This window comes from Chiloscyllium plagiosum, unplaced genomic scaffold (assembly GCF_037043375.1).
Source record: "Chiloscyllium plagiosum isolate Xiang-an unplaced genomic scaffold, Cpla_swu_hap1 HiC_scaffold_6, whole genome shotgun sequence".
Taxonomy (NCBI): Eukaryota; Metazoa; Chordata; class Chondrichthyes; order Orectolobiformes; family Hemiscylliidae; genus Chiloscyllium; species Chiloscyllium plagiosum.
This window is the reverse complement of record NW_028270144.1, coordinates 93726181-93744595: the sequence shown is the minus strand read 5'-3', so window position 1 is coordinate 93744595 and position 18415 is coordinate 93726181. Positions and strand designations below refer to the sequence as shown.

General features: G+C 42.1%; 1 protein-coding gene across 4 annotated transcripts in view; it reads left to right on the top strand.

Annotated features, from left to right (window-relative positions):
• The first annotated feature begins 8929 nt into the window (after positions 1-8929).
• LOC122550789 (heat shock protein 105 kDa-like) overlaps positions 8930-18415 on the top strand; it is a 90984-nt gene continuing 81498 nt past the window's right edge. For 2 of the 4 annotated variants that reach the window (XM_087988213.1, XM_043692047.2), the window contains exon 1: positions 8930-9193. In XM_087988213.1, coding sequence (XP_087844339.1) covers positions 9185-9193 — 9 coding nt within the window. In that variant the 5' untranslated portion in view covers positions 8930-9184. Of the gene's footprint in view, positions 9194-9419; positions 9487-18415 lie in introns of those variants that run through there. The other 2 variants (XM_087988212.1, XM_087988215.1) reach the window with 2 other exon arrangements.

Here is an 18415-nt window from a genome sequence, read left to right as displayed (position 1 = left end):
CACTGGTCTCCAGTCACACAAATAGCCTTTCTACCACCACCCTCTGTCTACCACTAAGCCAATTTTGGATCCAACTTGTCAAGTGATCTTGAATTCCATGTGCTTTGACCTTTTTTTAAATCAGTCTCCTACATGGCACCTTGTCAAAAGCCTTACTGAATTCCATATAAACTACATCAACTGCCCCTACCCTCATCCAAACACTTGGTTACCTTCTCAAAACTACATCAGATTTGATTGGCATGACCCCCCCCCCCCCCCCCCCCCCCCGCCTCCCCCCACCTCTGACAAAGCCACACTGATTGTCCTTGATCCCTGACACAATTCTTGTCAGTTATAACCCCAAGATGGATATCATGAGGGATTCAACGGTAGTAATGCCATTGAATGTCAAGGGATGCTGGTTAGATTCTTTCTTGTTCTTAGGCACCAGTGTGATAAAAATGTTACTTCAAATATATTAGCCTGTATGTTGTCCAGGTCCTTCTGCAAGTGGACTCAAACTGCTTGAGTATCTGAAAAGTTGTGAATGGTGCTGGACATTGTGTAATTATCAGTGACCATCCCATTGTTGATCTTGATGAAACAGCTGAAAATGACTGGGCCCAGGGCATAACCCTAATTTTTTGTACTTTGATTTATAGTCACGTGTACCTAAGTACAGTAAAAAGCTTTGTCTCCTACTGAGACAAAGAACTCCTGCTGTGATATTCTGGAACATATTGAACACCAAAAACCATGTTCTTCATCTTTTTATGTATCTAACGAGCAGACTACGTTCTCCCCCATACCAATTGATGCCAGTTTTGCTGGGGTTCTTTGAAGTCATACTGTGCTAAACGTGGCCTTCATATCACCATATCTCTGAAGTTCAGGTCTTTTGTTTGTATTTGGATTAAGGCTGCAATGCGTTCAGGAGCTGAATGACCCTGGCGAAACACATTGAGGGTCAGTGATTTGCTTTGCAAATGCTGCTTGATAGCAGTGTTGACATCTCTTTCCATCACTTGCCAGTAAGATGGTCATTGACAATGTTGGATTTGTCCTGTTTTTCATGGACAGGACATACCTGACAATTTTACATATTGTCATGGAGATGCCACTGTTGTAGCTGCACTGGAACAGGTTTGCTAGGAGTTCAGCTAGGTCTGAGTGACAATTTTCCAGAACTGTTGCCAGAATGTTGCCAGAGCCTATAGTCTTTGGGGTATCAACTGCCCTCAGCCATTTCTTGATATCATATGGAGTGAATGAAATCGGTTGTAGAATAGGGTGAATGCAAAGACTGTAATGCTGTGGATATAGGGAAGTTGAAATAGATCAATTACTCGGTAACTCTGTTTGAAGATGTATGCAAAAGCTTCAGAAGCTTCAGCCTTGTCTGTGGCACTGGAGTGCTAGGCACTTATTTTTGAGGATGGGGATATTTATGGAGTTTCCTTCTTGTTGTTTAATTATCAACCATCATCTGTGACTGGATTTGACAGGACTGCAGAGCTTAGATCTGATCAGTTGCTTGGAATCACTATGCAAACAGTTAGCCCTGTCTATGCAATCTGAATTGAATTGAATTGAATTGAATTTATTGTCACGTGTACTGAGGCACAGTAAAAAGCTTTGTCTTGTGAGCAATACAGGCAGATCACAGAGTTAAGTAGCATAGATATGTTAATAATAGGTAAACAGCAGCAAAAACAAAAACACAGGTACGGGCAAATGTTAAGAGTTTGTGAGTCCATTCAGTATTCTAACAACAGTAGGGTGGGAACTGTTTCGAAACCAGCTGGTGCGTGTGTTCAGGCTTCTGTACTTTGTCCCTGATGGTAGAGGTTGTATAAAAACATTACCAGGGTGGGATGGATCTTTAAGAATGCTGGCAGCCTTTCATTGACAGCAGGCCTGGTAGATGGATTCTGTAGATGGGCAGTTGGCCTTTGTAATTGTCCAGGCCAAGTTCACCACTCTCTGTAACCGTCTCTGATCTTGAATGGTACAGTTGCCATACCAGATAGTGATACATCCAGGCAGAATGCTTTCCATGGCGCACCTATAAAAGTTGGCAAGGGTATTTGCCATCATGCCAAATTTCCACAGCTGCCTGAGGAAGAAGAGATGTTGTTGGGCTTTTGAAACCAGTGCATCCGCATGAAGAGTCCATGAAAGCTTGTTGTGAATGACCACTCCCAGGAGCTTGACATTCTCCACTCGTTCCACCCCATGCTTCCATTATGTACCACTGCAATTAGTCTCCACTAGGTTGACACCTCATGGTGCTGTTCTGTCATGCCCTCCTGCACTATTCATTGAACTAGGGTTGATTTCCTGCTAATGATAGAGGTGAGGGATGAACTGGGCCATGAGAGATTGTTACAGATTCAGATTGAATACAATTCTGCTACCGCTAATGACCTACTGTGCATTACAAATGCCCAGTTTTGAGATGTTGTTTGAAATCTATCCCATTTAGCAAGTTGTATCCTCAAGATCACATCTGATACTGTCACAAACAGATAAATCCACCACAGATAGATTAGTGAGATGAGGTAACATAACATAGAACATAGAACATAGAAGAATACAGCGCAGTACAGGCCCTTTGGCCCTCGATGTTGCGCCGATCCAAGCCCACCTAACCTATACTAACCCACTATCCTCCATATACCTATCCAATGCCCGCTTAAATGCCCATAAAGAGGGAGAGTCCACCACTGCTGCTGGCAGGGCATTCCATGAACTTACGACTCGCTGAGTGAAGAACCTACCCCTAACTTCAGTCCTATATCTACCCCCCCTTAATTTAAAGCTATGCCCCCTTGTAATACCCGACTCCATACGCGGGAAAAGGTTCACACTGTCAACCCTATCTAACCCCCTAATCATCTTGTACACCTCAATCAAGTCACCCCTAAACCTTCTTTTCTCTAATGAAAACAGCCCCAAGTGTCTCAGTCTATCCTCATACGATCTTCCTTCCATACCAGGCAACATCCTGGTAAACCTCCTCTGCACCCGTTCCAGTGCCTCCACATCCTTCCTATAGTATGGCGACCAAAACTGCACACAATATTCCAGATGCGGCCGCACCAGAGTTTTATACAACTGCATCATGACCTCAGGACTCCGGAACTCAATTCCTCTACCAATAAAAGCCAGTACGCCATATGCCTTCCTCACCGCACTATTTACCTGGGTAAATAAGCTTTTTCCTCTTCCTTCACACTTTACCACAAGTCCTATATAGCAGACGTGTCCTTTAGGACTTGACCAGCTCAATGAGCAGTGGTACTACTTGGAAAAAGAGATTGAAGTCCTCCACCCAGAATAAATTCTGTGCCCTTACAAGTCTGTGATAGATTTCCTTCCATAAAGGACCATAGTGAACTAGATTGTTGTGAAAATCTATCAATAATAGTTACATAGTTGTCATTAGATTTCCTTTTAATTCCAGATTTTTACTGAATTCGAATTCTGCCATGGTGGGATTGAACTCAGGTTCTCAGAACTGGATTGATGATCAGGTGACATTAGCACTAGGCTATTCTCTCCCAATAATTGCTTACTTGTTAGAACATTTTAAAGGGCTGTTAGGAGTCCATAATATTTCTGTAGTTCTGGAGTTCCATGTGGACCAGACCCAGACCACCATGTCACCACTCTCCCATTACTCAAACTAAGTATTTCAATAATGTAAGTTTATAAACTCACTTAAACCTAAAAGAGTTTAAAAGTCCAATGTCATTTCATGTAGAATACTCCAAACAGACTCAACTAAGAGGAAAACTATGGGAAAACAGATAATGTGATATGCTTTTTTTTGGACGTTTCTTTGGTTTTGAAATATATGCAGAATAATTTTGGGAAATGTCGGTCTTATCTCATGAAATTGAGAAAGTGAGGGCTGCAGATGCTAGGCTGCAGATGCTGGAGATCAGAGCTGAAAATGTGTTGCTGGAAAAGCGCAGCAGGTCAGGCAGCATCCAAGGAACAGGAGAATCGACGTTTCGGGCCTGAAGAAGGGCTTATGCCCGAAACGTCGATTCTCCTGTTCCTTGGATGCTGCCTGACCTGCTGCGCTTTTCCAGCAACACATTTTCAGCTACTTCAAGAAAGTGACCAGCATAATATTGAAAGTAATCTGATTGATATTGTGTGCCTTTATTTAAAATCAATTGATGAAGTACCATAAGGTTGGTTATTAGAAACAAAATTACATCCTTCTAAATTATAGGATTACTGTTATTGTTTATAAATAGTTACAATCAAATAAGTTTTTCTCATTTGAGAACTAAGTTGTCTATCCAAAATTTCAGAGAATTACAGAATTACAACAGTGCAGATGGGGACCATACAGCTCATTCTTTCTGCATTTAATCTTCATGGGACTTGGCTTCCTTTCAAGAAACATGATTTGTACCAAAATATTCTTTGTCGTTTCTCAACGTGATCCTGGAAAACTACATGCAGGGGAATGTTAACATCAACCAGGAGCCCCAAATACCTTTCAGATTTAGCAACTGCAACAAAAGCTGTTCAACTCTTCCACTGAATACTGCTGACATCCTCTTTTAGCCTGAACAAAACCAGGATTTTATGCTTGAGGGTATCCATGATAATATATATATGAATGGTAAAAGTAGCAATGTTACCTCATACTTAAGAGTAGTGCCAAAAATATAGGAACAGAAAATAATGATTTACCGTTGCAGTGATGGCCATAGGCCTGTATGCAACTATAATGGTCTACCACGAGTTTTATATAACCATGTTACTGGGGTAGACTTTCTTATTTTGATTCCTCTGATTTTGCAAATCCTTCAATCCCAAGAAGTTAAAGCCTGTTGGGCCACTCTGTAATCATGAAAGGCACTCTAGAAATGTCATTCTTTTCCAACTTTCAAATGCTGCTTTCAAACTGGCACAACACTGTAACATAAATCTCTTCACTTCTGGATGTTGATTTGCTCGCTGAGCTGGAAGATTCGTTTTCAGACAAATGAAGCTTCATTCGGAGGCTCACTAAAGATGTTACCCAGTTTGGTGATGAAACATCTGAAAATGAACCTTCCAGCTCAGCAAGCAAACCTACATCCAGAACTTCAATCTGAGCTACAAATCTTCTCAAAACTCACTCTCTTCACTTTTTTCAGCACATTATTGTGCTTTACATTTTCCAAAGATTCAGTGACCAAATAAATGTTCAGTGCATCTTCATAGTTTCTATGTTGCCCTCCCTGTTTATTTTAGATCTTTTCTAATCAACCTGTTCAGAAAGATGTTATGACACCTCTGGGCAATTGGAACTTGAATCCAGGTCTCCTTCTTCAGAGTTAGGGACACTGCCACTGTGCCATAAATCTCTCCTGCTTTATTTTATCTTTTCCATAAAACTCCTACTGCAGCACCTACATACTTTCCATTCTAACAACATGACTAGCCCAGAGCTAAGCAATTGGAATAGGGATTATCTTATGAAAATAAGTTGTAAAGTCTGGGCCTGTAACCATTCTAGTTTAGAACAGGTGATCTTGTTTAGAGAGATGCAGTCTTGACAGACCTTCGCTGCATGGATGCTAAATGGACATTTCCCCACTTGGTAGGGGCTAGAATTAGGGGACAGAGTGTAAAAATAACGGATCTCCTATTTAAATTGGAGATGACAATATTGTTTCTTTCAGAGGATTGCATATTCGGAATTTTCTTGCACGAAGAGCAGCAGAGGCAGTTACTGCGTATGTTTAAAAAAGAGTCAGATGGATTCTTGGCTAACTAGAGAGTGGAGAATTTTCAGAATTCTCTTCTCAAAAGGGCTGTGGAAGCTTAATCATTGAAAATGTTCAGGACCAAAAATTGATAAATTTCTGGATTCTGATGACACAAGCAGATATGGAAAAATCAGGGGAAAATAACAGAGAAATAGATGATCAGGGATGATCTGTTTAAATGACAGAGTGGGTTTGAGGGGCCAAATGAGCTCATTCTGCTCCTAATTTGTATGTTAGTAATCTTGAATGCTGGCATACGTTCTGCCTCAGTTCCTAACCCTGGAAGTGATATTCACAGCCTAGCACTGTAGCTTTGGTGTGAAAGCATTTGACTTTACAATGTGAATGCAACTAGTATTTGAGTATACCATCTGGACTAGTGATATTACATCCAAGTCGAGTAAGTATGTAAAACGAATAGTAACACTCCACATTGTTTTATTCAGTTCAGGTCTTGGAATGTCATTTACAGTCTGAGTGTCATGTTGTTTAAAAGTGGTTTTAGCTTGGCATCAGTTGAAAACTTTAAAATGTGAATACACTAGATGCAGTACCTCTACTCACTAATACTGTTTATTAACTGTTTATTTTACTTTGAATTTACATGTACAATTGATAATTTCCAATATATTTTAATACATTTCCTTGATCTACAGTTACATTGTAGCATGTTTGTAATCTTGTAAAAATGTATTTTATAGCTGAACTGAATTCAGTACACTCCCAACTCCATTAATTTCATCATCTATGTAAATTCTCCAAACCATTTTAACAGCCAGTCTCCTGATCTTGCCATCATATGTTGTCTCTTTATTCTCATCATGTCAGTCACAGGTAAGATTGTCTCTGATCACTCACTTGTACCATTACCCATTTCTATCATCCTATAGCTTCCAACCTTTTGTGACTGTCCAAAAATATCTCTATCCCAGTTTACTTGCAGATTACAAACTATCCAGCCAATGGCCTTCCATTTACCCCAAAAGTATAGATTCTACCCATCTTCTCAACCGCATGCTCTTCTCCACCTTTAAAAACTAATTCCAATTTGAACTTGTTTTGTCAAGATTATTTCGACAATGCTTTTTTGATTGGCACTCATCTCCATTCCTTAAATCCAAAGGGACACAGACAGCAGATATGACAGAACTCTTAATGTCACCATCCATTCTGCTATGTGGCACCAATAGTGTGCTAAAAGGGATAGATCATAAAATCATAGGATGTACAAGCAAAGATAGCCAAACAGCCCATCAACTCCATTCAACTATTCAATGAGATCATGGCTGACATGGTAATCCTCAGCTCTATTTTCCTACTTTATCCCCATTCCTTGATTCACTTAATGATTAGAAGTCTGCCTATCTCAGCCTTGAATATATTTAATGACCCAATCTTGACAACCCTCTGCAGTAAAGAATTCCAGAGATTCACAAAATTCTGCGAGAAAGAATTTCTCCTTGTCTTTGTAGTCAATGGGCAATTTCTTACCCCAAGATTTTGCCCTTTGGTTCTAGACTTTCCCACAAGGAGAAATAACCTTTAGTGAGTTTTGAGAAGATTTGTAGCTCAGGTTGAGGTTCTGGATGTAAGTTTACTCACTGAACTCAGATGTTTTCAGATGTTTCATCACCATACTAGGTAATATCATCAGTGAGCCTCCAGGTCACTGACACCAGTGTTTCACCGGATGCTCGCTGATGATGTTACCTAGCATGGTGACGAAATGTCTGAAAACGAACCTTCTAGATCAAAGAGCAAACTTACATCCAGAAAAAACTTTAACCCTGTTAAGCCCACTAAGCAATTCCACATCCAACAGATTAGATCAAAGCTCGCAGATCTGCTACATTCAGAGAACTGTGGTAATTGTCTAATCAGAAGAGAGTCTACAAATGCTCCTCAATGACTTCACAGTCTTTGAGTCCTGTGTGACCCTAGCATTAGATTCCATTATGTATTAATATGTGTTTTCTCCTCCCTTACATTTACTGGCTTTGACCCTGCTTCAGCTCACCCGGTGCAGAGACTCTAGATCCTAACTTGCCTCAACTATCATTGACATATCACCCTGGTGCTCACTGACCAGCAATGAATTAGCAAAACCCCAATTTTAAAATTGGCCTACTAGAATCGAAGGTCCTACACAGGATGCTGGGAGCAGGCAGGAAAGTTGAGTTTTTTGGCTATAATCAGATAGTCATGGTACAGTTGAAGGAAGGGCCATGTTCAATGGGCCAACAAGATACTGCTGCTCCTAGTTTGTATGACTTTATGATCATTATTTTTAAATCTCTATTTCCGTTGCCTCACCACGTTTGTGCACAACTAATTCTGGAGCATTCCTGATTTTAATTGCTCTACCATTGGTGTCTGTGCCTTTAACTGTTCCTACTCCCTAAACTTAGAAATTCCCTCCCAAAACTTCTCCACTTCTTTCTTTAGTGACGACACTCCTTGGAACTCACCCCCTTTATCAAGCTTTAAGGTTTATATCGCCAAAAAAGACAACCATCCTTCGCCCAGGAGAAAGTGAGGACTGCAGATGCTGGAGATAAGAGTCAAAAGTGTCACGCTGGGGAAGCCCAGCGGGTCAGGCAGCATCTGAGGAGCAGGGGAGTCCTGATGAAGAGCTCGAAAAGTCGACTATCCTGCTCCTCGGACGCCGCCTGCCTTGCTGTGATTTTCCAGCACCGCATTTTTGACTCGAACCATCCTTTGCCCCTTAGTTTACTTTTATATTACATATGAATGAACCTACAATGAATTGGTTAAAATAGTGTGGTACATAGGAGGATTCCCTGCGCTTATGTAAAACCTCCCTTCAGATTAATAGTGTGGTTCAGGAATGGGGAGCCTGTTTGGCGATTGTTTTCTGACGCCCAGCTCGGTACTTCCTCACCATCCAGCCGCTCCCTCCTTCCCTGTGCAATCCGTCATATTGTGAAGATTACCGGGCAGAGGAAGCCGCGAGTGCTGTGGAAGCTTCCAGTTGCTTCTCGGAACTTCTCTGCGGACGTCAGAGCGTCTGCGGTCACCATGGCGACGGAGGTGCGGGGACGCTTGCCATTGGCTGGAAGTCTGGAGAATGCGGATGGTCGCGTGGGCGGTGCGAGGCGTGTGGATGGTGACAGTTTCTGGAACTTTCTTCCGAGCTCCGTATTTAAAGTACGGCACCACCGGAACAAGCGTGTTAGAGTGATCAGCGTCGAGCTCTGGTGGCTGTAAATAGGTGGTCCGGCACGTTTTATAAATTATAAGCGCGATAGAACGGAGAAGGAAGGGAAGAAAAAAAAGATCATAAGTAGCTTGATTGAAATAAAGATGTCGGTGGTCGGTTTTGACATTGGTTTTCAAAACTGTTACATCGCCATCGCTCGAGCAGGAGGCATCGAGACCATTGCCAATGAGTTCAGTGACAGATGTACTCCGTAAGTAACTTAAGTAACGTGTATAATTATTTATATAGTTGGAGCTTTTTGGACGGATCCGCATGTTGAGCGGAATATTTGCCCACTGTGTTTGAACACTTGTTAAATTTGGCCAATAATTCTTCTCACATTTAACGCTCTGTTCTTTTTTTCATTTCATATGTATTTTTGTGGGTTTTATTCTAATTTTAAAATGCTTTGACAGTTTAGCGAAAGCAAGATGAAGTTCAACGTGATGCTATAGAGGTAAAAACCTCAAATATTTTTCAACGTTGTTTATAATTTGAAAAAAGGTAGGTAAATCTCGCTAAAATTACTTTTATTAAATTTGATTTTTGCATGAATATGTAGATTGAATAAAGAATGTACTGGAAATTTCCAGAAACTGAAAATAGGGCCTTTCCCGCAGGAAGAAATGCCATTGCCATATTATCGATCAGTTTAGAAGTCTGAAAAATTACAGTTAACCTATTTCTTATATAATAAGTTGATACAGTTATCAGAATCTTATTTTCTTTATTACACCTTATTATGCAATAATTGTAGCCGTAGATAATGAATGTTACATTCTTTTAGGTAGCAGGGTCATTTATCACCTCAGGTTGTTGTCCTCTGCCTTTGTGCAATATTCCCAGCACAGCTAGGAGATTCATGCCCAAGGTTAGAAGTCATGGGCAAAAGTCAAACTGAGGAAGTTTTGCTGGTGATGGTGGTAGAGGAAGAACTGTGAGGGATGGCTGATTTTTTTTTAGAGGCAGGCAATTCTGTGGGATGATGCTTTCTCCACGTGTGCTTAAAAAAACACAACAGGCATGTATTCTTTTCACTAGTCACTCCACATCTTTGGAAATTTTAGAGGCTCTTATGACTAAGTGAAGGGGCAAACGAAGGAGTGCAATACAGGGAGGATTAAGAAGACCTGCACTTCGGCAGCTCACAATTACATAAACATATCTGATTAGTATTTTTCATTCAGTTGGAAGGCCTAACATGTTAAATGCTTTAGGATAGAAATTCCAGCATATCACAGTAGGAATTTCTGGTTGTGTGCAAGGTCACAGGGTCGCTCTGGGTCTGGGTAGAATGCTGTTTGAGTCTACACTGACCCTCCAATGTGTCAAATGGCTTGCTTCCACACTGTTAGAGTTCCGAGTGCAAATTTTGCAACTGGACACCATATGCTGGAGGTGTACAAGGAACAGTGTTTTCTTTTTAGAAAAAAGTAACAATACACACACAAACTGTAAGTGAAAGCTCAAGTAAAATTCAAGGTAATACAAAACTGACTTATACACCAGAGATCAGACTATGAATCACCAATTAAGCACCAACACTCACTAGTATTCATTTGAGTTCTTCTACAGATATTCAAGCTCCAGATCTCATTGCAGCCTTGTTACAACATGAATAAAACAGCTGAATTCAAGAAGAGAGGTGAACAAATGTGGTGTCAAGGAGCTTTTTTTTTAGATTAGATTACTTACAGTGTGGAAACAAGCCCTTCGGCGCAACAAGTCCACACTATCCTGCCAAAGCGCAACCCACCCAAACCCATTCCCCCACATTTTACCCCTTCACCTAACACTACGGGCAATTTAGCATGGCCAATTCGCCTAACCTGCACATTTTTCGACTATGGGAGGAAACCGGAGCACCCGGAGGAATCCTACGCAGACACTGGGAGAATGGCTGTGTGGAGTTTGCACAGTCATCTGAGGCGGGAATTGAACCAGGTCTCTGGCGCTGTAAGGCAACAGTGCTTGCCACCGTGCCACCCAGCTCTAGCAAAACTGGATTTGCTAGCAATCATGATTCCTGAAGAAGGGCTTATGACCGAAACGTTGATTCTCCTGCTCCTCGGATGCTGGCTGGCCTGCTGTGTTTTTCCAGCACCACATTTTTCGACTCTGGTCTCCAGCATCTGCAGTCCTCACTTTCTCCTAGTTGATCTTAACCTACTGTGAATCCTCTTTCAAGGATGCCAACATTGAAGAAGCTCTCCTCCTCCCTCTACAAGGATCTCAGTGAGTCCTTCTCTCACTGCACCCCCCAGGTCATCTCCTCTGCCCTGAAGCTCTTCAGCCACATCCTGAAACAGACTCGCTACCACAGCCACATCTCTTTCCTCAGCACCTGCCTACGGAACCGACTGACCCTGCATGGACTCTGGACTACATTCAGACCGACACAATTTGGACCCAACCAGTACCTGCAACAAATCCGAAGCCTCCAGCAACAGACCTCCCTCCAGATCCTCCGCTCCACATTCGCAGCCATGCGCCGCCACCTACACTCCCTGCAGTCAGCCCTTCCCCAGCTCAGGACAACACTCTTCCATACCTGCAAAGGACCTTTGCTGTTATTCATCCTCAAAAGATTCCTGAAGAAGGGCTTATGCCCGAAACGTCGATTCTCCTGCTCCTCGTTGCTGCCTGGCCTGCTGTGTTTTTCCAGCACCACATTTTTCGATTGCTAGCAATCATACCTGGCACAGAGGAAGATGGTTGTCGTAAATCCGTTATCTTGGCTTCAGGACATCTCAGCAGGAGTTCCTTGGGAGTGTTATAGGCTCCACTATCAGCTGTTTCACCAAAGACCTTCCCTCTATCAAAAGGTCAGAGGTGGTGGATGATTGCAAAACAGTCAGCTTAATTGATATCTGAGAGATACTGAAGCAGTGTGTGTCTACTTGAGCCATACCTGGACAATATCTATCTAGACATGTTCTGATAAGTGACAGGTAACGTTTATACCACAAGTTGCAAAATGACCAACTACAAAAAGAAAGTAACTAACCTTTTGACATAATCCGAGGGATGGAGGACAGGAATAATTGTGGCTGTAACCGCTGCTTTTTATTTCTTTGAGGTATTTCAGGTGTTGGAGGAGATTTCCTTTGAAATTCCAGGAGCGGCAATCACTTTATGTATTGCTGCATTGTTTTGGAATTTTGGGGGACAAAGAGACAAAAGATCAAAACAACAGCACTTAAAAGGAGGAAGATAAAGACAGTGACGACATGGTCAGAGAAAGAAATCTATGCTGCTGTCTGAATCTGTGCAGTTACTGCCTTAGCTGTTTGAGTTCAAGTATCTGTGAACATTAGAATAGTCCAGGAGAAATTCACATCTGACCTTGGAGGAACCTGTATGGGAGAGCTCACAGCACAGGAACAGATAAGTGCATAGTTTAAATGTAGGTATGCAGTAAATCTACAATAGTGAGTAGAGTAGTTTCGTTGCTGATATGTTATGTTTTATTGAGATCTGTCTATTGATTAAATTTTTCAAAAATATAAGCCATAAGTAGTAAGTTAGCCGGGAGCAGTGTATTTTTAGAGCAATAAGATGGTGCTATTTTCTGTGTCTGTAGATTGTAAAGTAGCAAAGATGATCTTTGGTAGAATGATGTGCTCTTCCTGTCAGATGGGGGAGTTTGGGGAGAGTTTCCATGTTACTGATTTATTATGTCTTTGTCTGCAGAGAGAGAGAATTTGCAACCAATCAGACTGCATGAATAGGTTGGCGTGGCAATTAGATGCACTAAGGAGTTTACAGGAGCTCGTAGGTGTGATGGATGCCAGTTGTAAAAAGTGAGAAAAGCCTTCTTCACTATCTTATCTACCTGTGACTCTACTTTCAAGGAACTGTGAACCTGCATCCAAGGTCTTTGTTCAGCAACACTCCCCAGGACCTTTACCATTAAGTGTATAAGTATTGAAGAAGGCTGTTGGTATGCTTTCCTTTATTGGACAAAGCATTGAGTTTCGAAGTTGAGAGGTCATTTTGCGGCTATACAGGACATTGGTTAGGCCATTTTTTTGAATATTGCATTCAATTCTAGTCTCCCACTATCGGGAGAATATTGTGAAGCCAGGAAGGGTTCAAAAAAAATTACAAGGATATTGCCAGGTTTGGAGGATTTGAGCTGCAGGGAGAGGCTGGGACTGTTTTCCTGGAACATCAGAGGCTGAGGGGTGACCTTTTATAGAGGTCCATAAAATCATGATGGACATGGATAGGGCAAATAGACAAGGTATTTTCCCTGCGGTAGGGGAGTCCAGAACTAGAGGGGATAGGCTTTTAGCAAGAGGGGAAAGATTTAAAAGGGACCTTAGGGGCAACCTTTTCATGAAGAGGGTGGTGTGCATATGGAATGAGCTGCCAGAAGTGGTGGAGGCTTGTACAATTGCAACATGTAAAAGGCATCTAGAATGTTATATGAATAGGAAGGGTTTCAAGGAATATGGGGCCAAGTGCTGGCAAATGGGACTAGATTAGGTTAGGATATCTGGCATGGACAAGTTGAACCGAAGGGTCTATTTTCGTGCTGTACATCTCTGACTCTATATTCCAAAGCATTTCCATAGCTGAATCCTCCTATTATCAGCATCTTTAAGGTTACCATTTGACAAACTGGACCAAGTGTAAAACATACTGTGGATACAAGAGTAGAGCAGAGTCTGGGAATTTATGGGGTGGGTAACTCTCCACCTGATTCCTCCATCCACAAGACCCAAGTCAGGAATGTAACTGCACTGTTACACAACCACCAAAGACACCTACCTCTCCATACCCTATCGGTGATTTGGGAAATCCGATTACAACACTGTGGTGTTCTCTCAGCTTACAAGCAGAAGTGCAAATGCTAGGGTCCTTCACAGAATGTAGTCTCTTGCTGACCTGAGGCACCAGAGGGGCTTCTCTGGGGCTGCTTGGAGTTGGTGGACTGGACCATATTCAAGATTCCAGCAGACAACCGAGACAAATACGCCACCACCATCACAAATGTTTTATTGTCAAGTGCATAGAGGACTTCATGCCAAAAGAAGTCAATCCATGTGTTCCTCACTTGGAAACTGTGGATGAGCTGGGAAACCCCACTGCCTGCTGAAAACCAGATGTGCGGCATTCAAGTTGGACAACTCAGACTTGTCCAAAAAATTCAGGGATGACCTCGGCAAAGCCATCAGTTTCCAAGAGACAGTATTGACCAAGTTAGAGGCTCAAACTAACCATGCGGACACCCACCAACTGTGACAAGGCCTACTCAACGTAACAGGATAAAGGAAACCGAGCAAGACAGTGGACAAAAGCACATCCCTCCCCTCCCCAATGCACTCAATGCTTTCTTTGCTCAGTTTGAGCAGAATGCCAGTGGCACAGTGTCACCTGGCCCAACAGCCCTGGACAAACCTATTCCCTCTGTCACCACTGTAAACATCAATCGGTCTTTCTGAGAATAAATCCTAGGAAAGTTACTGCCCCAGACGGAGTGCCTAGCTGTGCAACAAGATCGTGCGAGGACATACTAGCAGAGGTATTTGCTAACATCTTCTTCCTCTCCTTGCTACAATCTGAAGTCCCTACCTGCTTCAAGAAGACCACCATCATCCCCAGTACTAAAGAAAACATCTGAAACATGCCTTAATGATTTAGGCTGTGGCTGTGATCTCCAGAGTCATAAAGTGCTTTGAGAGGCTGGTCATGGCCCACATCAACTGTAGCCTCCCAAAAATTTGTCTACTGGCAAAATGGGTCCATAGCAGACACCATTCCCCTACCTCTACACTCATCACCTGGAGAATCTGGATAACCCTAATCCCTACCATACTAATTTCAATACTCCACAACCTCGGTCTCCGCTCACTCCTCTGCAACTGGATCCTCAGCTTCCTGGCCCCTATTACTGGTGCCCTGCAAAGATGCGTTCCCAGCCCCCTACTATGCTCCCTGTACATCCATGACAGTTTGCCAAATTCCATATGAACGTCACCTACAAGTTGTTGATGATACCATTGTGGGATGGATATCAAACAATGATGAGTCAGAATACTTTCCAAACATTAATTTGGAAGTTTTACTTACAGGCACTAGCATTTCTTTTGGCCTATTTGTCAGTCAAAATCTGTTCCTACAGCATATAAACAGAATTGCAGAAAGTATTCTTCAGTGTGTATGTGCAACTAATTGTAGTGGTGATGTATAAAAACAATAACAAAAGAGCACAACTAAAATCTACAGTGCACTGGCATCCTATCATGGGGGACTTCACAGCAAGCAGTGCCAAGTGAGTATAGGTCAGATCAGCCATTTAGGCTTGCTCTATGCAGGTTATGGAATCTGTCTCAACCTAGATACTTACTGCATTTAGACTTGCACTGTTTCAGCATCTGACATGTTGCAAATTGTGCTGAACATTTGAACAAATCATCAGAAAACTTGCTCACTTCAAATCTTTGAGCAAAGAGAGGATGTGTCAACTGATCATGATCAGGCCAATTCACTATCCAGAGTAACTTCTGCAGGGATGCCTCAAACATGGCCTTGTCAATCGCAGTCACTCACCTCACCTGTGGTTTTTTTTTCATGTTTGAACCAACTCATTAATAAGGTCAGGAGCCAGGTAGGTAGCCCTGGTGGAAGCTAAACTGGGTGTCAGTGAGCATGTTATTTGAAGCAAGTACTGCTTGATCTCTGTTTAATACCTTCCATCATTTCACTGATCAGAGTGGACAAATGGAATGATACTTGGCCAGGTTAGATTTTCCTGATCCTTGTGTACAGGGCAAATGTGGGTAGTTTCCTACACTCAGGCACATGCTAGTGTTGCAGCTGTATTGGATCAGTTTGGCTGGAGACTGCAAATTCTGCACTGTCTTCAATCCTGTTTCCAGAAAATCAGCTTTTGTAGTATCTGGTGCCTTCAACCTTTTCTAACCAACTTGATTCCCTCCAAGTGATATAAAGACCAATTGGGCACCTCCCTGTAAGAGGCTAAGATTGATCAACTGCTCTGTGCTTCTAACTGCAAGTGTTTAAGCCTTTTGCACTGAGTTTTAAAATTGTTTACAACTAAGTGGCTTGCTAGGCCATTTGAGAGGGATTTTTTTTTTAAAGAGCCAACCATAATTGCTATGGGTTTGGTGCCAGTTGTTGGCCAGATCAGGTTAAGGACAGCAGATTCCTTCCCTAAAGATGTGTTTTCCCACAAATGGGTTTTTTTTTGACACTCATCAATGGTTCTATGGTCTCAGACTTTTTTTTTATTTCCAACTCCTTTTGATTGAATTCAAATTCTACCATCCTGAGGTGAGATTTAAGCCTGGGGCCTCACTTCACGACAAGGTTGCCCATTGGAGACTAGTTAGCAAGGTTAGATCTCATGGAATGCAGAGAGAACTAGCCATTTTGGATACAGAACTGGCTCAAAGGTAGAAAATAGAGGGTGGTGGTGGTGGTGGTGGTGGTGATGGGTTGTTTTTCAGACTGGAGGCCTGTGACCAGTGGAGTGCCACAAGGATCAGGCCGGGCCTACTACTTTTCGTCATTTTTATATAAGTGATTTTGGATCTGAGCATAAGAGGTATAGTTAGTAAGTTTGCAGATGACACCAAATGAAGGGGGTTGCCTCAGATCTTGATCAGATGGGCCAATGGGCTGAGAAGTGGCAGATGGAGTTTAATTTCAGATAAATGTGAGGAGCTGCATTTTGGGAAAGCAGGGAGTGATGCTGAACAAAGATACCTTGGAGTGCAGGTTCATAGTTCCTTGAAAGTGAAGTTGCAAGTAGATAGGATAGTGAAGAAGGCGTTTGGTATGCTTTCTGTTATCGGTCAGAGTATTGAGTACAGTAGTTGGGAGGTCATATTGTAGCTGCATAGGACATTTGGTTAGGCCACTTTTGGGATATTGCATCCAGTTCTGGTCTCCTTCCTATTGGAAGGATGTTGGAAAACTTGAAAGGGTTCAGAAAAGATGTGCAAGGATTTGTAGAATTGGAGGATTTTTGACCTATAGGGAGAGATTGAATAGGTTAGGGCTATTTTCCCTGGAGTGCCAGAGGGTGAGGGATGACCTTTTTTATAGAGGTTTACATAATCATGAGGGGCATGGATAGTATAAATAGACAAAGTCTTTTCTCTGGGGAGGGGGAGTTCAGAACTAGAGAGTATAGGTTTAGGGTGAGAGGGGAAAGATATAAAGGGGCAATTTTTTTCAGAGGGTAGTATGTGTATGGAATGAACTGCCAGAGGAAGTGGTGGAGGCTAGTAAAATTGCAACATTTGAAAGGCATATATGAACAAGGGTTTGGAGGGATATGGGCTGGGTGTAGGCAGGTGGGACTAGGTGAGTCATCTAGATTCAAAAAGTTAAATCACACAACACCAGGTTATAGTCCAACAGGTTTAATTGGAAGCACACTAGCTTTCGGAGGAGCGTCGCTCCGAAAGCTAGTGTGCTTCCAATTAAACCTGTTGGACTATAACCTGGTGTTGTGTGATTTTTAACTTTGTACAACCCAGTCCAACACCAGCATCTCCGAATCATAGATTCAAAAAGTTAGCTTGCTGTCTCTCCATGCATGCTGCCTGACCCACTGATCCATCATTTTTTCTTTTACCTGGAACATTTGCCAGGGTCTCTGGACTACTTTTATCCAACAATTTTAATACCACTATGCCATTGCTGCCCATAGGCCGTTCTTTAGCTGTTGTAGACTCTGCCATTCATTTTAAACGTCCTTTTAATGGTGACCTTGGTTCCACAATACTACCAACTACTAATAACTATTGTAAGTCAAAAATCTTACCCCTGCTTTTTGAAAGTACTGAATGACTCTACCTCCATCACTCTATCTGGGGAAGAAACTTTCATTCATGTCAGTAAACGGTTCATCTCATCTCTCTATTTTAAAGGGAATTGCCATTTATTCAGGATATTTTAGTTTTTTTAGAACAGTATTTCTGTTGTAGTTGCAAGGAGAGTAGATCTTTCACACTGGGTTTTGATGTCAGACTGCAATTTTAACTGAACGCATGAGCCAGAACACTAGTAGAACTCTTCCCGTCATCCAAACATTGTCTGAATATGCGCTGTCATTTTTTTTTTTGTTTGTGTTTGTTTTTGTTTTGGTCAGTAATTTCCTAGGGCACTGTACCCTCCCTTCCAGGATTTGTGCATGAATGCTGGTCCCCTTTGCTTTGAGTGCAGACTGTATAGCGTCCACACCTAGACCATTGCCTATGGCAAGCATGTCAGTAATTTTGTCAAGCTCCTCCTCCGTGTATTTGATAGTCCCCCATGACAAGCAGGCTTCCTCAGGTTTGAGTATATTACAACAATTTAATGTACGTCACAAAGTTTGTTAATTTGCTCAGCAACAAAGTGTATTCAGAGTCCATACAATTGCAAACAAACGCATCATTAGATGGAACCAGGC